This window comes from Acanthaster planci, linkage group LG07, assembly GCF_054643075.1.
Source record: "Acanthaster planci isolate LZ-2023a linkage group LG07, COTS_SCS, whole genome shotgun sequence".
Taxonomy (NCBI): domain Eukaryota; kingdom Metazoa; phylum Echinodermata; class Asteroidea; order Valvatida; family Acanthasteridae; genus Acanthaster; species Acanthaster planci.
This window is the reverse complement of record NC_141783.1, coordinates 17,455,131-17,482,405: the sequence shown is the minus strand read 5'-3', so window position 1 is coordinate 17,482,405 and position 27,275 is coordinate 17,455,131. Positions and strand designations below refer to the sequence as shown.

Here is a 27,275-nt window from a genome sequence, read left to right as displayed (position 1 = left end):
TGGTTCTTGTTTGTACCTTTTTTCAGATTGTTTATTTATTTGTTGTACTTTACTTATTCTATTGGGCGTGTCCATTTTATGTTTTTATTTGGGTTTTTCTATAACTGTATTTTAGTGCAATTTTTATCACATTTTATCGTTTTTATTTTTATTTATTTATTTTTTTGGAACAGGGGTCCGGACAAACACATCGCGTAGATAACAGTTTTATACTTTTGCTTGTCCTTGACAGCCCTTGTTCGTTTGATTTACTCTTTTAATGTCAAAAGATGTAAAATAAATAAACAGACAATCCCATTTCTGTTCACACGCACCTCAGCTACCATTCAGACCTACTTGGACACAACGGTCACATTTGGGATCGGTGGAGTTTAACACGTATCCTGAAGGGACACAGTTTCATGTACTCGTTTCGTTTCCCAACGTAAACTGTAACACGAATGACAGAACAGAACAAACGAAGCAAGAACAGTCCAAAAGCTCAAGTATTATTGCAAGTTTCTTTTTTAATTTCTTTCCGAGACAAACTGAATGCAATAAAAAATAAAGTAAATCCATCTGCCATTTGTATCTCAAAAAACAAAAAACACCTGGACGGAATCGTGTCATTGCTAATTCATTGTGAAATTGTAAACAAACGGTATGGTGGCCATTGTTTAATTGATAGCAAATAGGAAACCTGTTCCACAAGCTTTTCATAAAGTGTATTATTACATGTGTACACAAGTACATATAAGTACATGTATTTTGCAATTTTCAAAGAAAACTAGCAAAATGTGCGACCCAACTCTTTCAACCGTAAGCGTTAGCATAACTTCACAGTCCTTTGCTTTTAAGAATATGAGCAGGATGATGTTTTCCAGTGATGCCCATAGAGCTATATTTAATTACTGATAAAAGTCAATGGCCCGGCAATATGAAAAATCAAATACAGTTGCTGTGAATGTTGTATGGACATGGACGCACTGTAAATATTGTTTTTACAGTTAGCATCAAGAATTGTGGATCATGATTAAGATGCTGCAATAACAATGCGTTATTCAGAAAAAGAATTATTCAATATTAAGAGGAAAAGTCACACATGGCGAACACAATCAGGTCAAACTGTACTGAAAACACGCAGTAATATAACTTCATAAATTCTCTGACATGATCTGTCCGAGCTTGCACCGGGCAAGACAAAATATTTACATGCACAAATATCTGCAATGCACAATAAACGTCAGGTTATGTGCAACAAAACACCGCAAACAGCAAGAGCCAGCTCTGCTTAAATCCAACTTAAATTACAATTTCAATCATCAATAATTCATCGGTAGCCTATTTGGGTCACTCTCGTTTGTTGCCAAGTGTAGATTATCCTTTCACCTGAAAACATAAGGAATTTGTGGATGAAGCAATTCCCTGTGCGGCACCAGTCTACCTCAACAGTTACACTGTACATGTATGAGTACACTGTGACCGGTACACAAAAGCTACTCCTGCTGTGCCCCAGATGCCCTGAAATCATGCCACTCATGTACTCATTCAGTTGAAAGTAAAATTGAAGACTGAAAACTGGCCAAACTGCACATGAAGAAGTTCCACTTAAAACTCTGATAAATCTAATATAACCCATGAACACATGCATCGACACAATTTTCACTCATGATCCAAAATCAAATCAAATGAAAAGATTGTAAGGCACATGTTGGCAGCCATGTATGCATTCATCTGTAACAATGTCTATTGTGTTTAAACAGGTTAAAGACAACATTATTCATTTGCAGAGAAGAATATACATGATTTGACACATTCTGCATCGATTCTTGCTCACAATATAGCACTTCAAGGATCAAACTCATGGACAGAAATTTGTTTTACATGGATCTTTCTTTTTCCCATGATTTACTATTGTAATAACTTTGAACTATTTCATGTTACGGGATGACATATGGCAGAGATCGAGTGCCCTTTTGGAATATGTACACTTACAGTAAATTAGAATAAGGGTCTAGAAGTTCAGGGTGATGGTACAGGTTGGAGTGATAGATCCCAAGGCATATCATCCCCAGAAACACTTTGGAGACCTAACAAGTCTTCTACATCGAATGATGTACAGCCACTTGCTTCGGCCCAGGGGTGTGATTGCTGGTCGTTGATGGAGCTGACGGGTGATGGAGGCAAGTCAATCCCATCCAACAGCATCTCTGTGTCTTCCATGCTGAAGTCTAGATTCTGTAGGTGCTCGTCGAACCAGGCTGGCCGCGGTATATGCACCCCATTGATGGACAAGTCCAAGTAGTCTTCAAAGTTCTGAGGGGCCTCGTTGGAAGGGGGCGGACTAATCTGTAAGCAGGGTGAGGAGCAACGTTCACCTTCATTGTCATCCAAGATGTCTTCCGTCTTCACCTTGATGCCCTCAACATCTATCTCTGACTGGAAGATGGAATCCCACCCAAAGTCACCCTTCAGAACAGCACTCGGAAGATTATCATCAGAGTCAGACAAGTCACCACTACCCATACTGTTCAACTGGAGAGGCCTGAATTTCGTGAGGTTGTGGTCGATGGCTTTCCGCTTGGGTGCTGCCTGTTTCCTGTTATGATGCTTCTCCGCGCATTCATACTCATCGTCCACCGGCTCAATCTTGATTCGTTTGATGCTCTCTGCGTAGAAGTCTCTTGTTGAGCTGTTTCGTCGCTTCTTGAAGATACCGTTCTCCAGGAGGTCGGCATGGGCAGGGTCAATCTGCCAGAAGCCCCCCTTTCCTGGCTCGTCTTTCCTCCTCGGCACCTTCATGAAGCACTTGTTGAGAGAGAGATTGTGGCGGATGGAATTCTGTAAAGGATTGGAAAGCGAAACAATTATAAACTCTCTGTTTATGACTACAGCAGGCCTTCCTTCAAGTGATTTACTTGTTCAACTGAATTCCTGCTACATCTACAAAACCGGATGTTCCCATTTTAAGATCAATTTGCTGACACCTTTGAAATTTAAGCGAGGAAAATATATCCATGGCAACAGGTTCTAAAATTAAACTGAATAACCTTAGTCTGTAACAAGCTAATTATAAGCAGGCTGGATCTTGTGCACACTGGAGCTGCATGAACATATTTACATGAAGTTACAGGTGTGTGTGAGTTGTGTCGATGCAGACCTTTGCTTAGTACAATCTATTTCTACCTCCATGGTACAAGCATGGACAGCTGATTAAATGAAAATGAGGGACCAACATTGTTGCCATACACGTGTATTGCCGTTTAAATATATACACAAACTCTGTGACAACCAGGAAAATGTTTTTAGATTGATATCCAATAAAAATGAATTTAAGAGTGCCACTTTCTCTTTCAATAATATTAAAATCTCCATTGTCAAAATTTGAAGTAATCGTATTTGTTTGTATTTATTCTCCCCTTTTTAAGTTCAGTGTACACTGTGTTTATGTTGTCACTATGGCAACAACTCAAGAACCAGTGACTGGGTTTCAGTTACAAAACAAGATTGGGGTCACCTGGGCCATCCCGCCAAAAATTCTGCCACTGTAGGTAACCTCTGCTATCCCACATGCTTGTCAGTATCCTGTCTACGTGACAAAACACCCCAACTCAAACCCCCGACCCCCTAGGGTGTCAATTAGCATAAAGGCTGCCCCTCCGAGGAACTGAACAAATCTGCCAACATTGGATGATCAAAGGAAAATGAGATGATGGGTAAATTTCTGACAAGGATCTTGCAATTCAGTAATTCACTCTAGCCCAAAGTGCAATTTATCTCAGTCCTCTAGAGTGAGTTTATAAACCCTACTTTTTGTCTGGGATAGTTTCAAAGAGAGGCTGCATGCATATGCACAGATGCCATTCCTTCATGGCTAGGTGCTTTTTACTAATAGGTCTGGCAGGTGTATGCATTATTGTATTGCAGATTGCTCAAAGCATTCAGAACACAAAACGGGAAATTATTTGAAGGCTGAAAATTTGTCTCCTGCAAAGAAAAGTTCAAGTGAAGGTGAGCAGCAATGTGGTACAGCTGCTGTGACAACGGAGGGGTACGGGGACCCAAATTTCTCAATTGCAGTGCCAAATGCCAATGATTTCAATTAACTAAAGACTGCCACAAATCTTGGGGGTAATATAAAAAGGGAAATGTTCCTAATCCTATTCGATTTGGCATTCAAATACATGTAGGTGTTCAAATCTTCAAAAGGAGCATTTGTGGGATATTTTTCAATGGATAGCATTCTACTGTACATTCATCTGCTCTCAAAGAATTTCCTTCCATATGATTTCCAATTACCATGCAGTATCTTAAGAGATAATTCTACTTGTTTTTCAGCATCCTGCCTTTTTCATTTGCAAATAGTGATTCGAGAGCTGTTGTGACTTTCCTTTTATCCAGTAAATTTGAAGGGATTAGCATGTCAGTCGAGATCTGTACAAACTCAACTAGATGTTTCTTTATATACATTTTAATACAATGACATGGCAAGTTTGAGAAGCTTTTTCTGTCCATGTCGACAGGCATGTTCCTACATGAACCATGAACAAGGTAATGCTAACGCAGAAGGGAGGCTTGTCAGCGGGGGATTTAAATCCCCAGCACGATATTTGCATCTGTATAGAGCTGGGGTCCCACTGTGGATCGGCCAAACAAACACAGATCAATACCACCAGCTGACTTGAATGGGTCCAAGGTGCAATGCAAATTGTGGCTTGTGGGCCTTAACACACTCGGCCACTGACGCTGATGGTACACACGGGAGATATGGCCATTCATAATTCAATATTGTGCATCCCCATGGTTTAATTATATCTGCAGCAGGAAACAAGGGTCCTGGCGCTGTAATTGGTTAAATTGAAATGTGACTTCAAAGGACCTATTGGTGGTCAGGTGTAGCGGAAATAGCAAACTGCACAAGTTCTTGATTGAATACTGTCTTACCCCAAGATGGTAAAAAAAAAAAAACCGAAACAGAAAACAAAAACAGGAAATGAATCAAAGAGCCCAGATTATTTGTGATTTGATGGAACTATAAATATCAGAAAGCTTAAACATAATTGTGCAGATTACACTGCAAGCTGCCGTGGTGCTGGAGTCTTTTCATTCACACACAATTAAAATGTAGTTAAAAGCGAAAACTAATTTGCACGTTTCATAACTAATCTGAGACACAATCCGTCCAATTTACATTTTTGGGTGAACGGCTCACACAGCACAAACCCTGTTTGGATCCAACATGTACACATGAATCTGCATCCACTGATACAGCCAGTTTGCATAACAAAACCGCTTTAAAAGATCCTGCATGCCTGCGTCACTTGCTCCATAAATCCTCCACAGGTTTTTAAGTCCCCATCCATGTACAAGTAAAGGCCAGTGATAAATGGATGACGCTAAGTGCAAAATCAAACATCTCTTGGATTATGATATGTTGAGAAAATGCCAATTACCCAGCAATTTGTCTCACGGTGCATCTAACGTCATTTAATGTTTTATTTCTCTTGCTTTTTTCATCCTCATTTGTGTCAGGGTCCAAGAGTCCATGCTCAGTATTTGATATTTGAAATGGGCAGGCTTTTAGTTTGTTTTGACGAATAACCGGCACTAGAAATTAGATTGGGACTGGAGATTTTAAAGTGGGAATTGGACATTTTATCAAATTAGATTCACTCATATTTGTCTTCACGTTCAGGGTACAGTTAAACAAAGTTAATATTAACATGAAACTGGCAGGTGATTGATCATGAAAAAATTTGAATGTGAAGCATGGCAAAAAGGATGAAAGGTTTCTCCAATTCAAGCGAACACTGCTTAATTTTGCAGTTAAAGCTTCCATAATTAAGGTCAATATATGGCCTTTATATGACACAGATCAATCGTTACTATCGGAGGGTTTGCATGGCAGCCATCTTGCAGGCCAGTGCTTTGTTCCACAGCATATGCGCATAGGAGGTTTCCCTGTGGAACAAAAGAATTGCCCTACAAGATGGCTGCCGAGCAAAGCCTGTTACACGTTACATTCATTTGGAGTCTTCAAATTTCTCTGCAATGGATTTAACTGACTACCATTCTTGTAAGGCTGTGCCAAATATCCAAATAACCGAATATTTGATCGATTATTGAATATTCAAATATTAGTTTTTGAATTTGAATATTCGAATGCAAACTTCATGAAAAGGGAGAATTTTCTATTGTTTTAAATAAGGAAAATTGCACTATGGAGGCTTGTTTCAAGTAGATTCAAATGAAAAGTGATAAAAACCTAACAAAGATTTAAAAAGTACATTTTTCATTGAACAATTTAACAGGAATATACACTTTCAACAGGGAAAGAAGTATTATTCGTCACTTAAATCTTGCTAAATCATGGCTGGAGATACTCGTTGACTTGAGAAGCTTTTATAGTGATGATAATGTATAATTGTGAGGGTTATTGCGACTGATTTTGTATATGGCTTGTTCCTCAATAATCTGCCAGTCAGTACGACCAAATATTCGGACATTCGATCGAATTGAAGGTCGAATATTAGAATAATGAATTATTTGAATTGACTCAGCCCTACATTCTTGTGTTCAATTCTAGTATCCAAGGCGCTGTCCACAGCCTTCTAGGAACTTCAAAGTTTGACTGACTTCAGTTTTAATATGCAATTTTGTGTGACAAATCTGTTGCTTCTTTCTTGGGGGGGGGAGGGGAAACAGTTTAATCTGAGCATTATCAATGATTAGGCCCACATGTTTGCTGCTTGTTCAAGGGTAGGGCAGTGGGTTGGCCAAATGTGTTCACAACTGATGTCCCTTCTGATAGTGACAATAAAAAGTCAAATGCCAGAGGTCTGAAGCACATGCCAACATACAGATATGGCAATCCTTTATGAATTGAAGCACTATAAGACTGGAAGTCCAGTGGTGTGTTGAATCACAGAGGAATAAAATGTAACAATGTCTCATTTCTGCCACTGACTCTCAAGATTTCAGACTGTTAGAGCGCCCCTACTGGCCTTATTCTGTTGTACTTCACATTGGCCAGTGCATGTCCAGAGGCACAAGTTGTGTGAGTAGGTTTTGGAAGATGAGTCAATTTTTCTGGTGGTTTTTTTTTCAGGAATTGAAATTGAATTGTCTGGTTGATAAAGTCTGAAGCTAGATGGATCTCTTGCTAAATTAAATGCTTTTATAATAAATCAAACATTGAATTTTTACCTGCCAGCTGGGATCTGCTGTTTGGTAGTACTTGAAATTTTCTGTTATCCATTTATAGATTGCAGACAGTGTGATCTTGTTCTTCTTAGAGGCCTTCATGGCCATCCATATCAGAGTGGCGTAGGAATACGGCGGCTTGACAAACTGGTTCGTTTTGTAGTCGATCTGATCTATGCTGGTGGTGGTGGCCGCCTGGTGGCTACCAATGCGAGAAATGGCCTTGGCCTCTTCCTGTGTGGTGCCCAGCCCATTGCTGCGGCTCCCAGGCCCCTTGTGGGCCTGGATGGTGATGGTGGTGTTGAGCCGCTGGTTGGCCGAACCCAGCGGGGCAGGGCTGCTGGGTGGCGTGGGCTGCTGGATCCGCATGATACGCAGGTTCTGCAGCCAGTTCAGGCTGGTCAGGCTGTCGTCCAGGTTCGACTCGGTGGAACCGTTGCTGGAGGCATCGCTGCTGCCGCTGCTGGCCGGCAGCCGGGGCGGCGAGGGGTTGCGAGACAGCCAATTCTGCCGGAAGCGGCTAGCTGCGTCAGTAGTGGAAGTGCTCATGATGGGCACTGTGATCACTTTGGTGGCCATACGGCCTCACTATCTGACCAACTGACAGGTTCCTATAAATAAATAACATAACCAAGTTTTTATTTTTAAAAAATCACTAGATTGGAGAAATTTGCATGTTTGGAGGACTTGAATGTAACTTCACCACAAGACTGCACAATATCAGACTGACATTACGGGAAAAATCACTGACATAATCTGCATAAATATTTTTGAAAAGCTACTTCCTTGATTAACTGCCACGGGCAAACAGCTGAAAATGCTATTTTTAATAGGCTTATGACACAAGAAAATCGGTGACAGGCATAGGCCTAACTTTTAAATGCTAATGAGTACATTGTAAGTTAGGCCTATTCCAAAAATAGTTGCAGTGCACAAGTAAATTCGCCCTGAGGAATGGGAAAGAATAATACATTGTAATCTCATTTGCAAATGTAACGGTAAGACGCAGGGGCACTTATCTCACCGCATGTCAACAACGCGAACAGGTTGTAAACCACTGAGCAAATACGGATACCGGCCCCGGGTGTACACACACTTAACGTTACGCAGTAAAAACTAAATAAAACGACAGAAATTACCAGACGCTTATTCACATTTCCCGCCTGTTGTAAACTTATTTGCTAGAAAATACCGATACAAATCAGGCACAACATTAGGCACAACATATACCACATTCATACCTGGTGACTTTAAGTTGCCAATGTAATCGTCGGAAGTAAGCAGAACTTCAGAAACCTTTTGACTCCGGAGCGGACTACACGTACCTCCAAACACACCGGTGAAATGACCGTGTAGACGGGCCGTCGGACGCCGGCAGACACCGTACCACAGGGTGTGTGTGGCAGAGCCAGAAAGGCGTTTTCCACTGGACTTAGCCAACTTGCGAATCAACTCACCTCCGCATGCACAAACGCAATTCTTGTAATGTGATTTTAAGAGACTGGACCAATATCTTTTTTAATCCAAACTGTTGTCTTATAGGTAAAATAGCGTGGGTACGCGGGCTCTTTCTTCGTCAGCTGTCAGCCGTGATTCTAAACCATAACATGTGCGTAAACGCCGAATATACTGCAGCATGAATGAGGATAGCCCGACGTAGCAACAAGGGAAACCGACATCAACAACGGTGTGCGCGCTGTCATTGGTGGCTCGTCGCTATCCTAGTAATGACCTTTGGCTGTTTTGGCCAATGGCTGTTTGCGCTGCGCTGCGTAATGAATAATAACAATACGTCGTGAATAATTAACTGCACTGGGAATATTTTAGAAATTAACGCAGGGTATACGGTAAGATGTGCTGTGGAGGTGTGTTGCAATGCCATCATTTCATGCAGATGTTGTGATTTCCGATTGATCTATAAAAATGTCAAACTTAGTTTCCTCGGAAATAAATTATTCGATGAGTTCCGCGAATGCGGGTGCAATAACGAAAACATTTGATAACGGCAGGAAGCATAATTTAGCATATAAAATGTATACATATTTTTTTATGAAAATGTGTGATTTTCAATAATTTTTACCTAAATTTGGAATACATTTATTTTGCATGGAAGTCTTGTTTTCACTAGTTTCAGTGGTTTCTATAAGTCCTCTTTTCTCAAAGAGTAAAGATCCTACTCTGTTTCCGTGACTAATAAACATGTCCAAGTTGTTTGCACTACCCCAAAAATATGTGTCATTTGACGGGGGCAAAGTTTAATGTCACGCTCATCGCCCGCAACGTCCTTGTTTCGAAGATGAATTGATTACATGCCGGATGACATTTGCGGATAAGTGACATCATGGACAAAATTAAAATGGTTGTTGAATACATGTATATACATGCATAATAACAAGGGAAAATATAACAGTGGATATTGTTTTGGGGCATTCGACTTTGATCAGTGATTTTGCAGAAGCTATGGAAACATAAGTTGTATTTTGATGGATCAGTATGACCTTTCTCGTCCTAATTTTAATTCATCAAGAGTGTTTTCAAAACCCAGAGGCTCAGGTTAGTATAATGACGCAATGAGGTCCATGCATCCCCACGTTTCAAGCTGTCCAGTAAATAACTTCATCAAACCGTACTAACTGCATTGTTGTGACGGAGCTAATCCACTCAGCTTGAGGCCAGTTTGAACAATGACCAAGCTCCATGGTGTGTGAAGTGCAGAGTCTGTGACCATGATTCCAGTGCTCAGACGTTGAATAATTCGTGGAAATGAAACACAATAAAATGACTGTACACTTTTGCAAACGCAGTGGTAGCGGTATTTCGCACGTACGGTTCACTCTATCATCGATCGCGCTATGATCTTTACCAAAAACATTTGACGCCGTTTCTCCTCAAGAGAATCCTGCGATGAAAACAACCGCGAACTTAAATCTAATTCGTTTGCTGGTGAGTTTGTAAATGCTTGTAAAACATGCCTAAATCCTACAAGGAGCACAAGAAAAGTTATGCCACCTGCTTTAGATCATTCTAACAGGCAAGTTTACAATCAGAAAGTGATGTACGCATTCTGATCAAACATGCAAGGACGAATTTCATTGAAGTGGATTACAGATGTGTTGTCTTATCCGGCTTTGCGTTCTCTGCAATATGTACTTTTCACATGGGTTATAGGCCTAGTCCCATAGAAAGCATTCAGATCTTTCACAGGGAGACAATAAATTTTACGGCAGACCACTAAAATCATTGAACCATTGCATTACTTCTGTCACTGGTAATGACGTAGTAAATTCATTGACGCCTCTTTTGCATCACTCCCGGACAGTTTCGGCTCTCCCAGAAACCGAAAGTTCTTTGTGTCAGAGTATAATGCATTTTTGAAAAGCGTAGAGGGTGATGGAAGCCTCCCCCCTTCCCATTCAATCAACGTTACAAAAAGCTCCAAGTTAATCCCATGAGACGAATTACATGTATCATTGATTTAATCTACTGCGGTTGCTTTTTGGAAAAGCCGAAAGTCTCGTCGGGGTCAAAGTACGAGGTTCCTCACGACACCTTTGTCCACGATTACAAGTTGCAGTAAATAAGTCGGTAATCGCTGGTAATCGAGGTAGTTGTGACAGGCCTAAAGATTGTGTTTAATAAAACAGCATTTTAATTGGCATAAGCTCGAGAAACAACGTATCAGAACGATTTCAAAGCGAAGTTTGGGAATCATGCTCATTATCAAAACCTCACTGAGATATCCTTGGTTCAGTTTGTTTATTTTAAAGGAGTAAAGCATTAAAAGTAGAATACGGAAACAAAAACAAGAATTGTAGCTACCGTCTAAGAATCAGGTTCTGCCAACAGATATATGCGGTAGACTTCAAATCAGGACAATTATAATCACAAACATTTAGACGCATGAAGATTTTTTTTATATATACACCGATAAAAACATTATTAAATTTGTCTTTAAGATGCTGCTGTCTGGCTATTCATGCTGCGCAAGCTAATTTCCCTCGGTCCATGGCTATAAATTTTAAAGGAAATACGGTTTCAGTGTTCATTTTCCAGGAACGCCACGCGGTATTTTCAGCACTATTGCATCAGGAACGCCTTCAATGAGTGTATTAACCTCTAGATTTGTCAAATGGGCCAATGATCGGAAAACACGTTTCATTCACTACTCTCCCTCTCGGTTAGTGACCCGTCACTCGCAGTTTGATCATCTCCGGCCTCTTCCGAGGACCCTTCATATTTCTCACTCGCTGACGATGGTGAGCCCACGTCCAGCAGCGGTTGAACCTCTTCGTCAACTTCCTCCTCCACAAGACTCAATTCCCTTCCTGGGAAGTCTTCCTCTGGCGTTCCGTCTTCGGCAGCGCCCTCGTCGATTTCACCGGCGCCGTCACTCGTGTGTTGGACTTCTTCGGCAACCGCCTCGGAAAGCTTGGCGACAGCGCCACCTATTGAACCCCGGTGACTGAACAATCGCCCGGCGTCGCAGCCGGCCTCGGCCACGCTTTCGCGTCTGCGGTCCTCCGTTCTCGCATCGGTTACCGCACTCCCGTCAGCACTATAGTCGCTCGGTAATTCCGGGGAGATGTTGCTCTTCCGCCAGTTATCGTGGACCGCGTCCAAATCGACTTCCACAGGCTCCTCTGATGACATCAATTTAGGTGGAGCCAGTGGAGGTTCCGAGCCAGTAGATGCGGATGACGAAGCTCTCCTCATTAACCTCAGGCTCCCAGCAGACGACTGGCTTTGTCTTCTCTCCCGGATAGTATCGATGTTGACGTAGACCGGCTCCTCTTTGTTGCGTGGTTCCACGTCCAGGTCCGCCTGTCTCTCGTCTTCTAGAATCGCCAAGGAGCTCAGGGAGCCCTTGTCCCCCTTGTGCGCTGCCGTGAAGTTTGCGGCCTCCGGCAACGCTCCTCCGTGCGAAGAACCCGAGGATGACGACTCCGGTTTCCCGGTCACAATCTCGTGGGAGAGACGCCTTAGATTAATCTCGCCGTCGCTCAGTGATTCACTGGGCTGCCGACAGACCTCTCCATACATACCTGCGGCCTGGTTCTCGTTTATGTGTCTCTGTGACATCGATTTCAATAATTCCTCTCGTTCTTCTGACTGATTAGAATACTTGGTGTTTGGTTCAGTGGTCATCTCAGATGCTTCATTTGTCTTTTCCGTGAGTACTGATGTTTCCTTGTCCAGATTTTTACCCGTCTTGTACTGCTCGGCGTTTGCAGATTCCTTGTCAATGTCGGCATCACCCAAGACCTTTTCCGCGTCATCTTTGCCGCCTGCCTTGGCGATCTTTGCTTTTATTTTTTCTATGAACCCTTTGGTGTTTTTCTTCAACTTGTCCTGCCTTTTCCTCTTCAGAGCCTGGTCAAATTTGATTTTCTCCTCGCGGGCCGAGAAGTCCTCGTCGTAGGTAGCGTTGACTAGGAGCACGGTGGCGCGATCGGGTATGTTGGGATCCCTCAGACACGCGCAAGAATCCAACCCAAAGTAGAACACGGTGGACTGGTAAATCATGTCCAAGAAGAAGTATCTGCATAATTGCCGGAAGATGGAAACAAAGTTACAGGAAATTGCTTCTACCTTTTGCCCGGGGAAAAATGTCTCAAGAAGCCATGGATTTGTTGAAGTAAAATATGTTTACATTTGAAAATATACTGACGGATTCTGTAGAAACCTATCGCTTTGATGTCCATTTTAATCTTTTTTTTCAGTAACTTTAAATTGCTACACTAGCTTAAGTAAGTTACAAAAAAAGGACTGGTACATTTAAACGTTTTCAATGCAACGTTAAAGACCTTGGTTGTGAATGCATGCACTGACCTTCTCCTACACACTCTGAAGCATGACAGGACGAGAATACCAATGACGAAGCCAACGATGAGGGCGATATTTCCAATGACCATCAGTTCAACATTAGACTCGACCTGGAACTCGATTGCTGTAAGTACACAGAGCAGCAAACGGCAGATATAAACAATTTACAAATTGCAAGTGCTTTGAATATAACTAAATTTAACAGCGAAATTAAAAGTGGCACAAGATCATGTTATTATGTGGTAATTATAGAAAATTCTGAAGTGTGGTTTATGGGTTGATGCCTCTGCTTTTCGGACAGGTGCAGTACTCACCAGGAGGCTCGAAGACCGAAACACCAAAAGCATGTGTTATGACGGCTTTGCCGCGGTACCAGACCATACATGCGTAGGGTCCCTCATCGTCTGAGTTGAGTGTGTGCAAATTCAAAATTGACCTGTGCGGGAAAAAGACATTCTGCAAGAAAATGGAAATCAAAACAAATAAAAACAATCTTAGCTTTTGCTGAGTATTCGGAGAATTGTGTAAATATTTTGCCCTGCCTGAAATTGCTTTCAGGTTGTGTTTTATGGGAAAAAAATAGAAAGGAAAGAAATGAAGTGCTACACCTGGGATTCTAAAATGGAGGGTAGGCTATTCGTATATTATTACTAAGAATTCCAACCTTTTAGAAACACTAAACATGGATGAACTCAAATAGACTGGTGCTTAAGTACGACAGACCTATATTCAGCGCTGAATAATGTTACAAGCGATTGTTGTAGTGTTTTGACGCCGTCCTGTATCGCTCAATGATAATACGTGTACTATTAGTTGGTCTAGTAGTGATGATTTCTATAATACCGGTTTGAATATGTTGACGTGGGCTGATGCTTCGAGAAACCCGTCTCCGTGGAGCCACGTTACCACGGGGTTCTCGTGATGAATGTTAGCGTAGTTGCAGTGAAGCGCAACGCTGCTGTGACGTAGTCTTTTGACTTCCCGGTAGTGAGCTGCAAGCATGAATTTCAGAATTTGTACTGTATATAGAGACGACACAAACCTTTCCAAATGGCACAGAAGAGTGTTTATGCAAAGTTAGTTGAGAAATATTGAGCAAAGATTCAGTTGCTTAACAGGTCAAGGATATGCTATTTAGGGTTGCAAATCTCTTTTTTGAATCCAGCATCAGTTCGGAACTTTGTGAGGGTTAAGGAACTCTTAACCATGGTGTACTATTTACGACACCCATTCCTGTTTTTCTCTAGCCTCTTCCAAGGCGACACAGCTACACGACGCGACAGCACGACGGCTCTCTTGCGTCGTGCCGTAAGACAGTACGACGCGTGACGCACGACGTGACGCACGACGCAACGCACGATGCGACGCGTCGTGTGTACACTGCAAAACTGTGGTGTTAAAATCAACACTTTTTGGTGTTATCTGATCACCACACCGCATAGCGTAGGGTGTTACTTTAACACCACCGGTGTTACTTAGCACACCTATAAGTGTTACAGTGCACAGGAGGATGTTAAAAGTAACACCAAATAATACCAAAGATTTTAACACCAATGAAAAGTGTTAGTGTAGTCCTCTGATAACACCAGGGGTGTGAAATTTAACACCCCAGTTTTTTGCGGTGTACAAACGTAATGGCCGTCGTGTCGTGTAGTTGTGTCGCCTTGAAAGAAGCTAGAGAGGCAGAAATGTGTGTCGTATAAATAGTACACCATATTGGAGGCAAGGGCACCGATCGTGTAACGAATCGTGTTGGTGTATAAATACGAAGGTGCTACTTGCTCCGTAGTGAAAGCGGTTGTCGTGCGTTTGGGAACTACGAAAGGTGCCATCCCATAATGCGCGTCAACTCTTGCGCCAAGCGTTGCGTATCCGTGAAAATCGCTCCCGGGGCGATTTTGACGGCCGAACGCAACGCACACGCGTGTTATGTTAATGGAGTCGATTTTTGTCCCGTGAAAGTTAAACGCATGAGCGCATCGTGTACGCAACGTACCCCAAAAACGTACACAGGCCTATGGAACGGCGCGTTAATACCTGCGAGTGTGGTGGACGCTGAATTGAGGTACATGTCCTCCATATTTAGTGCTGTCTCCGTAAGTAAATACTGGTCCCCGTTGATAGTCACCTCGTAGACCGACCCCACAAGACCTTTATCTACGCCCGTCGTCATACCAGCCAGCACCCTGTGCGGGAGCGGCACGCCTCCGATGTTGACCCTCAACGCCGGGACGAACTCGGTGCCCGGGATGGTAAGCTGGATGGCCGGACCGCCATTCACGCGCATCTCGGCTTCAGCACCTCGAAGGGTAAATTTGACTATCGCCCATCTGGATAACTGAGAGGATACAATATGAAAGTCTTTCATTTACCAAACCAAGATGGTGGTCACCAAGTCAGTAGCTCTTCACAGCTATGTGCTGCACCTTCTCGCTTCCTCGCTTGTGTTTTGTTGGTGTCGGTTGTTTTGAGTCGTATTATCACTCTATAGGCTCATCTTGCACGGTTTCCTTTTTCGAAGTAAATGGCTTCGTGGATACTGGAGGGGATTCCTGGTGATCCCAAACTGTTTTACAACAAAAATGCAGCTTTGTCATGTGAACAACAGGTATGACGGCTCGGTTCTCATGTCTGGAGTTGGCTTGCTGTCAAATCATCAGCAGCCAATTTGAAGTAAAACACAGATAAGACCGGAACTTACGGGTATTTCAACGCTCTTGGCCGATGCGATGGTGTCTGCCAGACTGGCGACCAGAGCAACGTGACTGTCGATCATCGTCAGCGCTACGAATGAGCCCGGAACCAGCCCCGTGACGTACAGAATGATGCCGTGAGGACCGTCCGGCCTGAAGGTGAGTTTGAGGGAGAAAGGTCTGCGGCCGGTTGTGGTGTTCTGACACGGTAGGAATGTGAACTCGTCACCGGTGAACACCGGCACCTGGGCATCAATATCTGTGTTGTGCAGGAAAACGCAAGCTAGCGTGCCATTACTTGCATTGAACGTTTGATGTAAAGTGCATCACCACTGTAAATTAATTTCCATCTCATTTTTTTATAGAGATGAATTAACGGCTGTTACAGATGCAGGCAAAGTACACTGCAAGGGACAAGTTGAAGTACGTATTTGCAAAATGTTGGGAAGGGAAAGCAGTTTCAATGTGACGTTTTCTTCAATTTCAACCAGGATAGGGCAAGGGCTTAACTTGGGCTTTTCTTCATTTCTAATACTTATACTACAGGTGAACTTTCGAACTTCTGAGAGTGCGAAAAAAGAACTTAACCAGCCAAAGACTGTTCCAATAAATGCTTTCAAAATTGTGCGCGTTTCATTCCTGTGCGACAGTTCAATCTGGTTTCTAAGTGTTCTCTTGCTGACCTGCCGGTTGAGTGCCAACATTGAAGCTTACAAACGGCAGTCCCAACCCCGTCCACTCTGGCCTTATGTCGTGAAGACTGTACTCCTTGTAATTGACTCGTAGAGCAGAGAAGGCTCCGCGAAACCCTGAACATTAGCGTACATTACAACAAGGCAGACTTCAATAAGACTTTGCACATGACGGACAGAGTAAAATCTACTCGAAGGGAACGAGGTGTGCTTCTTATTTTTACTTGCATTTTCCGTATATCGGTAGTAGTTTTGTTAATTTTGCTGCAGCGGTTATTCTTTCTTTGTTTTCAGTTCTCATTTTGAAATACATGTAACAGCTTTCGGTCACGCTATGGAAATTCTTGTAGAAGGTATGCATTGAAGGGGAAATATATATAGCCACATGTGGGAAAACACAGGCCCCATTAATTTTCCAGACTCACCGATGTATTCGTGCGCAGGCCCGGGAAAAAGATACGGCAAGGCGCCACCGATGTACATGGGCTGGTCCCAGTTCAAGCGAGAGGGCAGTGGGAGGCTGAAGTTGCCAAAGACCGGGGTGCCGTCATTCAGGCGTACACTGGTGCGCCCTCCGCTAATGGTCACTACAACACTGTTCCATTTATGCAGATGCTGGTGGTTGAAAGATGATCATGTTCATGATCATTATACTTGCTCAGAATCACCAAAAAACACACAAAAGGCATCAAGTTACATGATGATGTTGCTGCTCTCGTGGACAAAGGAGCTCTTTTGTACTGTAATTCTCAGTGGCAGACCTTGACGGACGGCAGGCATCCCCCACAACGGAGAAGAGGAGCCCACTTGAATGTAAATTCCTCCCACAAAATTTTCTGTAGAGCTCGATAACTTCACCAACAGAATTTGCTCATATATCTGTAAGCGTTTGCAATACCTGGCAAACTTGAAATACATTTAATTTTAAACAAATTTTACCGGCTTGAGTTAGCCAAACTTCTCTGCTAACAAAGAAGGTATAAGTTTGACCGTAAATAATATAACATGAATAGGGTTGTTGTAATGTACATTTCGAAACGACTTACTAATCCATTGGCACTCACGACTGCACTCTCAGCCTCTCCCACCTTCGCGTACAGTCGGACGTGACCACCGGCCAGACCGACCGTGACAACCTGCTGTAAGTGGACGTCATCGTGACGTAAAGCCAGCAGGCCGCTCGGGGCGGCGGGCCTGAAGCGCATGTAGATAAAGAGAAGTTTCGAGGGTGCGGAGGCGTGGCGGTACATCATGAAGCCGGTGCCGTCGAAAGTGCGCAGGATCTCGTCAGGGACTACACGGGTATACGAATATGAAGAACCGCCGGTATGGAACATTTCAGCTCATGAGCAATTTTATAATTCCTTATTAGTCTAAGCACTTAAAGTGCCTGAAACTTTACTCCTATCTCTTTCTGTTTCAGTCAATCTAAACCATTTCAAAATCCCACGTGTCTCGACTACATATGAGACTGCTGGAGATCGCCGATTCCTATGTAGCTGCAGTTTGTTTCTTCGTTCAAGCAAATGTTTATCAAATGCAAAGTTTGTCCGATGCTTCAGGCAGCTAGCCGCCTTCATCGTCATCGACCCCAATGAGATAGATCTTACCATCCATGAATACGGCAATGTGCGGTCGTTAAATTCCTACTCTGAGCTGTTGGTTTGAAGTGTTACAGTCAAACAGTACCATCAAACAGTAGCATTTTAGTTAAAGCGAATACTCTCATGTGTACGCCAAAACAAGCGCCTCTCGGTTTCCTTCTTAGCTCCTACCTGGGCAGGGTTGTTGGTAGCACAGCAACGTCTCCGTCCCGTACCCTCCGCACACCTCCCCGCCGCCTGCTGGTGCCGGGTCCGTGCAGGTGCGGTCCCGCTTCACCACGCCCTCGCCGCAGCTTCGGCTGCAACTGGCCCAGCCTCCCCAACTCGCCCAATTTCCATCAACTAGAAAAAAGGGGATTATTTCCTCTAAATGGTTATTTGAAGCATCTCTGATCGGGAAATAGCCATGTCTGACACGTAACGTTCAAGCGCAGTTGGAGAATTTTATTTTCATTTGATAAATTCGCCTGTGATTGTGACTTATTTTTGTATCTCCTTCAGTTTTATGTTAAGGGAAAGGTATAGCAACGCTTTAGATTATGCTCCGCACGCATATCAATCCTATGTTTATTCTTGAATGGATATCTTGCAACCAAGAGTACCCTTGGGAGCAATTTTATAAGGAGTAAAACGCGTGTGTAAATAAAGATTGTGGTTCACCTCTGTTTCTTTTATAAAGAAAGTACAGTACATAATGTAAATAAATCTAATGTTTTACCTGGGCAAGGTAAAAAGTTGCAAACATTGCTCTGTTTGTATTCTCCGGCGCATCTTGATACGGACACAAACATCGGAACATTATTCGCGTAGATTACCATACACCCCCGCGTTCGTGTGGAAGTTCCCCCCGCACACGTCACGGTGCACTGGGACCACTCGCCCCAAGATTCCCAAGTAGGGGCGTCCGCTGTTCAGAAAAAGGTTTCCAACAAAAGTAATCAAGCACAATGCTAGGTTTCTGTCGTCCAAAAATGGTGGCAGTAACATCATTTCTTGTGTTCGATGGTCTTTTTTTTGATGTGTGCTTTCCAGTCATCATCCATTGTAGTTCTTGATAGCAGGGCACAAAGTTTGACAAAAACTGCCAGAAAAAAATGAACGTTTTAGATGGCGCTTCGTTATGGTTTATCTCGTGCTAACAACTACATCGTTTGTTTTTTACAAAGTGTGAAACCTGCCTGGGAAAAAGTTACTTAAAAAATATTGTGGCTGAGGCGTGAGGGGAAATCTATTCTTAGATTCTCTTTCAAGCGCTGTTGGCTAAAACTATCACGATCGCACCGATTAGGTGGAGGAAAATAATCTGCAGAGCGTTTTTACCTGGGCATTCCGAGACGAGACATTTCCTCTTCTCGCTGGCATTTCCCTGGCAGGTCCGGCCGCCAAACTCGGGCCGTGGTTGGTTGCACTGGCGGTGCCGCTCTGTTTCTCCCTCTCCACAGGTCACCGTGCAAACTGACCACCGAGTCCACTCGCTCCAGCCACCGTCCACTAATGGATAATTTCGCATCATTGTGCAGAAAGACAAGGGTGATATGTTACAACCAAGACTTTAATTACAAGATTTTGCATAATATTTTTTGCGGATAAAAAAGGCAGTGACTACAGATATTGCCATTCGGAGAACAAAACCCACTGTTTTTAATGCATTTTATGTTATAATTCGATTGAGATTTTTATCGTTTTGTTTTGAATAGCCGTTAAACTCGCCAGCGGGACTCGTTATTCGAGTTATGATGACACGCAAAAGTAGTTATTTGCCATATTGAGATATGTCCATTAACTTTACCCTTACTTTACAAAATCCAAACCACATCACTTCTATAAGGTACTTCTTGTTTAATGTCTTAGATTAAGGAAACAATTTAACAGTCCTCCTTTATCGTTCAACAGTGAGCGGTCGACTTTTTAGCATTTTTGTGTTGGTCACCTTTGCACGGTAAGTCGGCGTTACATATCTCCAGATCGTAGAGGTCGCCGCGGCACGGGTGACCTTGCTCCACGCACGTTCTGTGGCGGATTCTCACCCCACCGTCGCAGGGGGCGCTACAGTCCGACCATTGAGACCAATCTTCGTACACTAAAATAAACACGATTTCACTTGTAAAAGCCATCAAAGATATTCCGATGAACTTGAAAAACTTTCAGTTGTCCAGCTGTTCTTGGACCTTACAGCATTGAGACGAAAGCATAAGTATACTTATTTCTGCGTGGTTGAACTTGTTAGCTCATAGTAACGATTACACACAGCAGCACCGGCGTAGAAACGTTTTTGTTTGTATAAGGCAGTAATTAGAAACTTAAATTTCTGACTAAGAAAATTTTCACAGGAAAAGAATCGTATGAAATGTGCACTGTTGTGCGAGCGCCACAGCGATGTACGCGCTTGAACATACTCGTCACAAACTTCGGTACACCCTCGCAGTACGGAGCGTTATGACTACATTCTTCCGCCGTGGTGGACTCTCCCACGCAGTCGTTGCCCGGCCCGTGGGGACGGGGCTTGTTACACGCCCGCTCCTTCATCCGCTGACCCTTACTGCAGATGGCCGTGCAGACCGTCCAAGCGCTCCACTCACTCCAGCCTCCTACTTCTGTCAGATGCGGACATTAAAAATGATTTCATTGGCTTCGGTAAAAAGGAACGCCTTGAGTGCAGTTAGCTTGATTACTGTCGTACATTATTCGACCCCTGACTCGTAAGTATATTTATTCACTTGAGAGGATATCAATTTACTCATTGAGTAACTTATTTCGAGTCACTGGAATGTCGTGCAGTTCCAAAGGGCTTCGTTGACATAAACAAAACAAAGATACTTGAAGCTTCTAGAATTTAACTTGATATTGAAAGTTATCAAGCAAAACGACGGGAATATACAGCACGCTGTCACTGGTCCAGACCACAATGTTCGCCTGTCTTACCGGGACAGAGGACACCCTGGCACGCAGTCTCCTTCGTGAGCATCGCTGCGACTTGCCCGTTGCCGATGTCGCACGCGTCGCTGCCGTGACACCGTCTGGTGGAGGTTCTGACCCCTTCGTTGCAGGTGGTTGAACACTCCGACCACATGGACCATGGAGTCAGTAAAACACCAACTGTATGTATAATAATGTATCGACAAATGACCGAATTAACGAATTTTTGTATAAAAATGCGCGCGAGTATTAATTTTTTTGTATCAAATTGGCTTGAATTTAGTCATTATATGTTTTTGATTTTGCCAGACCCTTTGCCAATGCACATTGGTTTGTTTTTGTTCAAACGTTAATTATTTTACGACTCACCTGCATTTACGCAGGAATCGTCAAAGCACGTTCCTTCCTCGTACTCCGGTCCCTCACAGTACCGGCCGCCGTGTCGGGGCTGCGGGTTGGAACACCGCCTGGACCGGTAGGCCTTGCCGGTACCGCAGCGGGAGGAACAGCCACTCCATGCGCTCCACTCTGACCAGTCACCGTCCACTGTTACGAATATAGATGTATATTGAGGTACAGAGAATGTTCTGCAGGTGTACTCACGAGACTATCAAATATCAAGTGCACAAAAAGAATGCAGTAAATCCGACCTGTGAAACAAACCCGCTCATTTCCTGCCACTTGTTAGTGTTGATCTACAGAGCGCGAATGTCTGTCGGCGAAACATCCCATGTTGCTCACTTCAGTAATTGTTCACTGTTATCCAGTTCACTCACATATTTTTGCCCAAGATTGTGGTCATCACTAAGAGTTTAAAATGGTGGGTGCAGTGGGGTGTGGGCACGTCCCCCAGCGGATGCCCTCCCCTTAAAATCTCTGAATGATCACCGTTGAGTTTAATACAACTATGCAGCTGCCCCTTGATTTCTTGTGGCGCCCCTTGTAAAAAACGTATGCACATCCAGGTTAACCCCCAGACATGTTAGCCCTAGTTACGCCACTGGGTAGGTGTGTTGTAAAATTTTAAAATATGTAAATGCTTTTACCCGTAAGTACATTTGCATTTCACATAAGTCAACGGGTAAATCCCGGTGGCTATTCCGCAAGGCCATTCTTAAAAATATTTATTTCTATAAGAGTAATGAAAATCGGGTCTTTGACTTTACTGAAACAAATGCATGACGAAAAACTCGGTCAGAATCATAAATGTGATGTGACTCTGACAAGGTTTGGGATACATATAATATTTTCAAACAAGCATGTGCTATTTTACCGGCACATCCTTCGAAATGTTTGAAGCACATCAAATTGGTCCAGTAGCGATCCTGTGGAGAGAAAGAGGAGAGGACACGTGACGCAAACGATACTTGGCTTTGCGGCTTCATAAGATTGACTGCAATTTCATATTTCACTTTGAAAAACAAGTAATCAAAAACGGAAGAGGTAGCGTATATCGTATTGGTTGATCGAGAGCCTCTGTGAAGTGACTTCGGTCGAATCCTGAAATATGAACTCTTCTTTGCGTTGAATTAATTTATTCGCAGCTTTCTTTTTAAAGTGTCAAATGGGCCCAAAATATAAACACAAACCCAAGATCTACGCCTAGAAAAGTTGTCAATTCTACAGCTTTTAAGTGTTGATACATTTGCACGGGTGTGGTGTAAAGGGGGCATGTCATTACGTACTGCGAGATCCCGCGGCGTGACCATCTCCGTCACTTGTTGGTAGCTGCAGTGCCCCTCCAGACAGGCCGTGGACAGCTCGGTGTTTTCCTCGTTAAACGGTTCCATAGCCTCAAGAGCTCTGTGCTGGACAGAGCTCCCAGGCAATTCCTCCGTAAAGCTCAAGTTTTCGTGACCTCAAGTTGGGATGAAAACAGAAGGGTTTAGATGTGTGTAAAGAATGTTAGCGAAGTCTATCGCGTATTACAAAAAGAGTTTGTCTTTACAGCAATAAGATATTTCCAATTCATCGATGTATTGATCGGTAAACCGTTATTCTCATAGGAAGAGCTTGATCTCCAATCTCCAGCATGATCTCAAAATTGCAATTACAGAACAAAAGGATGGAAACGATGATTAGACAATTGGGGAGTCAGCAACGGGTAGACACGTCACGAAGCTGAAAGATTGATCTTACTTAATTGTTTCCTCAAAAATCGCAAAATTATGAACACCTGTTACGATTGTAGTTTCGACAAAATATACATCGTCTTAACAACACACACATGGTCCACTTGTTTTCATACCAGTAACTGGACAGGCCATCTTGACCCTGCAGCTTGTCACACTGGTTGCCTGTCCGTGGCATTCGTTGCCGCCATTTTTCGGCGGGGGCCAGTTGCAGGTGCGATACCTCAGCTTGGTTCCGTCACCGCAGGTCGTGTTGCAGGCTCCCCATTCACTCCAAGCAGTCCAACCACCGTCAACTATCAGTGCCAAGAAAGAACAAAGTATCATTTCTGTTTACCATTTCTGATAAGCGGTTAGTTTTGGTTCGTCAGCAGTGCTGGAAAGCCCAAAGAGTCAAACGCCCTCAGATATATTTTAAAAGCATTACACAATGTTAACGACAAATATGCCTATACATGTAGATGGAATTAGTAGATTCTGATGACTTTAAACACAGCAAGGGATTTTCTAAAATCGTCTCTCCACTTTGCAGTAACTGGTTCTATTTTACATATAGGCTTTACATTAACAACCTTTATTTGGAGAACGTACTGATAGACACTTGGAGAAATTTACTGTGCACATCAGGGGTATTTTATGCGTTCAATAGTTATGGCTACTGATCATTAATTTTACACTGTTCCATCGGCGTGCTTTGGGCACCTCTTCTTATGAGCGCCAAATAAAGTCAGTGTACAACTTCACGATAACAGTACGTGTTATCTAAAAACTTGCGCAAACTCGATGTGAGTTGTAGAATATGGTTCGATGACACCAGCAACTCATTATCTCGATGCTCTAAATGAGGTTCTAATCAGAACCTGTCAATAATCTATCTCGTCTCTTACCTGGACATTCGCTAGGGTCTTCGTTCCACGTACAAACGTACGTGTGCCAGAAGCGTTTCCGTGCCGCGGGGTCGGCATGGGAACTCGCCCAGGCGTAGCTGGCCACTTCGGCCTCGCTGCACTGGTAATCCTCCTGCAGACACGCGCTGGCGAACAGAACCTGGCTGTCTGGCCTCAAGAGATGAAGGGCGTCCGACAATTCAGGCGATAGATAGACAGAGGAAGAAGCTGTCAACAATAAGAAACTTTCCCCTTTATTTTGGAAGTAGGGTATTGGTTCAAGTCTTCATTACCAAATTTGGCGTATAAGGTAGACTGGTATCTTTTCAGCATCACGTGCTGCTGCCAAATCTCTAAAGAAGCTCTGAGGTGCCTGTTTCCGGCAAATGACACTTCTGTCTCCCTTTCAAGAAATTCTGATATTCTGTGAATTACATGTGTGAGACACGATGTATCATTGATTGATAGATAGATAGACTGATCATAGTTTATTTTGTGTTGGGACATTGGAAATAGAATCAGGTTCTATACAGTTTTTGCCTGTTACCGAATAAAGGGGGATTGTACGTGCCCCCCCCCATTTTTTTACATTTTAATCTCGCAAAACTGGTAAGTCCTCCAAAAAAAAAAAGCAACACTCTCTTTACTGTGCTGACCCTATTTTGGGGAAATTTCAATTGTAAATGTCAGAAAATGTTACTTTCTTACCGATAAACTAGCCATGCAATTTGAATCCACCATGTGTCATGTGTTAAAACACAGTTTCCCCTCATAATTTCCCGCTAAACTCAAAGCCCTTCCCTTTTTTCACAACATTAATCGTACAGTTACTGAGCATGATGTCACAGTCGTCTCCCAAGGTGAATTCAAAAGTTAAAATATAGCTCTCCCTTCTATTACAGGAACAGGGTCCCCAAATTTACAATCCTCACCGAATAGGTCTATTTTGACCTTATACTCACCAAACGTAAGACAAACGGTACATAAGATGATGACATGCGTAAGAAACTCACATTGTGCCTGAAAAGAGAAATGAGGCAGTTCATCACTTCAACATTTGTACATTTCTAGATCTACATGATTCCAGGCCCTGCTGAAATAATGTTCATTTTGAAATCGGTCCAGTACATTAGTGCTGTACCAAGGCAAAAGTCATGTTAGAACTACATACTGGTACCGTCTGGTGCAACTATTTTTTTTTTTAGATGAGATTAGGTCGTGCCATCCATTTTTTCAGATTGGATAGGTGTAAGTTAACATTCTAATAAAAAAGTTTAATCAGGGTTGCATAGCTTATTTTAGAGCAAAACATTCTTGAACAAGAGAGACAGGACAAGGCCTGAAGGAGACACGTCTCAGCCTGTGAGTCTTTCAGGTGAACAGGTGAAAGGTGTCTTTTGATTAAATCGTTGAACTTGAAATGTCTGGTCGAGAATGTACGCAGGGGACAGGATTTTGCTTAACGTTGCACGAGTCATCTTGGATCTAGATAAAACTGCTACAGAGCTGATAAAATACCCAACAGCTGCGTGAGGTTTATCATCAGACCTGCACCGCTCTGAAAGGGCGGTTTTGGCAATAATTCTTATAAATAGCTAATCAATAGTATGTCGTAACAAATGAGATTTGGTACATTCATAATGGCTTACCATTTTGACAATATCAAGTCAAACCGACGATTTTGAGGCCAAAAGCACAAAACTTCGATCCCTGCCTCCAAACTGTAGACATCATTGCTAGCGGTCACTACTGCAAATTTGCTTCATTTCCTTACAGGTTCCCAATATATTAAACTATGGCTTCTAAGATACCATGGCAAACATTATAAACTCTCAAATGATCCGATTGAAGAAAGCGGTGTAATTCTTTACTCATTAGTGTAAAGTTCGACAAAGTTGTTTTTTTGAAAATTGATCTACGAGTGCGTTGATGCGTACTCGAATATCTTTGAGACGCGCGCGCATGAATAACTATGATCGTCATTACGCGCACGTGCGTACACTATGCGCATATAATACGCACACGTGGCACGCGGAGTGCACCGATCATGTTGTAGGTGTGAAGCTGTTACTTCGTAAACTGTTCCAAAACGGACTTGCTGGTTTTGGAGGTGTCGACGGAAGGCCTGGTCCGACTCCGAATATTACCAATTTGTTCCTTGGAGCCCGCACACAAGCGGCTCATCCATATGGAACACTAAACGTACGTTTGGTAAACGTTATTTGATGTTAGTTCACATTAATTGTCAATCTGTTATGTGGTGTCGTCTATCCATGATGTGATTTGTCAACGGGGTCCACTTTTTAAAATTATAAATGTACCTATGCTTTTTGAGAAGTAGTACCTTGTGTGACGATGAAAAATAGCGCCCTCTAAAATGTATCCAGAAAAGGATTTTCCAAGAAAGGAAAAACTACCATCGTCTTGTCACTTTTAATGAAAAGAACTTCATTTAACAATTGTTTCCTGCGGGGTAGGGGCCATGGTGTTTTGTACGCCCGAGGGGGCAAATGGCACTTGAGGCGAAGCCGAGGGTGTCATTTGCTCCCGAGGATGTAGAAAACCCATGGACCCCGTCACTGCAGGCAACAATTGTTTTATTATACCATGGTCATAGATTTCACTGGAACGATTTTATGCAAGAAAAATTAAAACACTTTGACAGATTGAAACACGTGAACAGTACATTAAATATTAAATTTCAAGGAAAGTTTTTGATTGTGATGTCCTTTGTTTACCTCTTTTTGGGGGGGATCTCAGATTTATAACAAACTCGTTTAACAGAGAAACCTGGGATTCATAAATCACTGGGGGTTTTGTCGACTGGTTGAATTTCAAGAAATCATTTACACCAAATACTGTTGGAAATTATTGACAAGATTGAAGAGCAGACGAAAAGAGATAATTGCATGAGCGTTTTATATAAACAGCAAGGGCGATTCGGATTGCAGAAACAGTGATCAGAGCATACTCGTGTTCCACGAACATAAAGCTGGGGGCACAAAAAAGAAGTCAACCCTGGGGTGGGCTCCGTCATGGTCAGCGTGGAGAGAGTAGCACATGCCAACTAACACAGTGCTTCAACATACCCCAAACAAAGCACATGTCCTACAATAATTGGCGCGTTCTAGCACCGTCACGGCTATCTACCCTCGTACCCGAGATTACACAATTACAATGCAGTAAACACGACACACCAGCTGTGGGAAAGATCACCGTTATCCATAATTTTTTGCGGCCCGGCAACATCGCCAGTGCGCGCGACGCGTGAATGATACATGCGCTCTTGTACTTTGTATCACGTGATCTTTCCGCGACCAATAAAAATGCATCTACATATATATAT

General features: G+C 43.0%; 2 protein-coding genes across 2 annotated transcripts; both read right to left on the bottom strand.

Moving 5' to 3' along the window:
• Positions 1-481: 481 nt before the first annotated feature.
• Positions 482-8,797, bottom strand: LOC147798672 (forkhead box protein J1-B-like). Its single transcript, XM_087138648.1, has 3 exons — positions 8,424-8,797; positions 7,186-7,793; positions 482-2,820 (listed from the first exon to the last, which is right to left on the bottom strand). Exons 2-3 carry the CDS (start codon positions 7,759-7,761, stop codon positions 2,002-2,004), a joined length of 1,395 nt encoding a protein of 464 aa, XP_086994774.1. The 5' UTR covers positions 7,762-7,793; positions 8,424-8,797; the 3' UTR covers positions 482-2,001.
• Positions 8,798-10,787: 1,990 nt separating this feature from the next.
• On the bottom strand, positions 10,788-25,852 carry LOC110980342 (uncharacterized). Its single transcript, XM_087138644.1, has 22 exons — positions 25,579-25,852; positions 24,892-24,949; positions 23,930-24,157; positions 23,159-23,338; positions 22,596-22,768; positions 22,184-22,235; positions 21,280-21,456; positions 20,917-21,090; positions 20,391-20,588; positions 19,925-20,074; positions 19,315-19,485; positions 18,713-18,901; positions 18,166-18,336; positions 17,437-17,684; positions 16,816-17,005; positions 16,382-16,507; positions 15,707-15,957; positions 15,043-15,343; positions 13,849-13,997; positions 13,320-13,461; positions 13,012-13,129; positions 10,788-12,721 (listed from the first exon to the last, which is right to left on the bottom strand). The coding sequence occupies exons 1-22, from the start codon at positions 25,579-25,581 to the stop codon at positions 11,338-11,340; spliced, it is 4,833 nt and encodes a 1,610-aa protein (XP_086994770.1). The 5' UTR covers positions 25,582-25,852; the 3' UTR covers positions 10,788-11,337.
• Positions 25,853-27,275: the final 1,423 nt, after the last annotated feature.

Bases quoted from the DNA above. Each gene is read 5' to 3' on its own strand.
- LOC147798672 (XM_087138648.1), bottom strand. From the start codon at position 7,761: ATGGCCACCAAAGTGATCACAGTGCCCATCATGAGCACTTCCACTACT. The intron at 2,821-7,185 runs GTAAAAATTCAA...AATCCTTTACAG, and splicing joins CAGCAGATCCCAGCTGGCAG to AATTCCATCCGCCACAATCT.
- LOC110980342 (XM_087138644.1), bottom strand. The intron at 24,158-24,891 runs GTGAGTATAAGG...TATTGTTGACAG, and splicing joins TACCGTTTGTCTTACGTTTG to CTTCTTCCTCTGTCTATCTA. The intron at 13,998-15,042 runs GTATTAACGCGC...TCATGCTTGCAG, and splicing joins AGCGTCCACCACACTCGCAG to CTCACTACCGGGAAGTCAAA.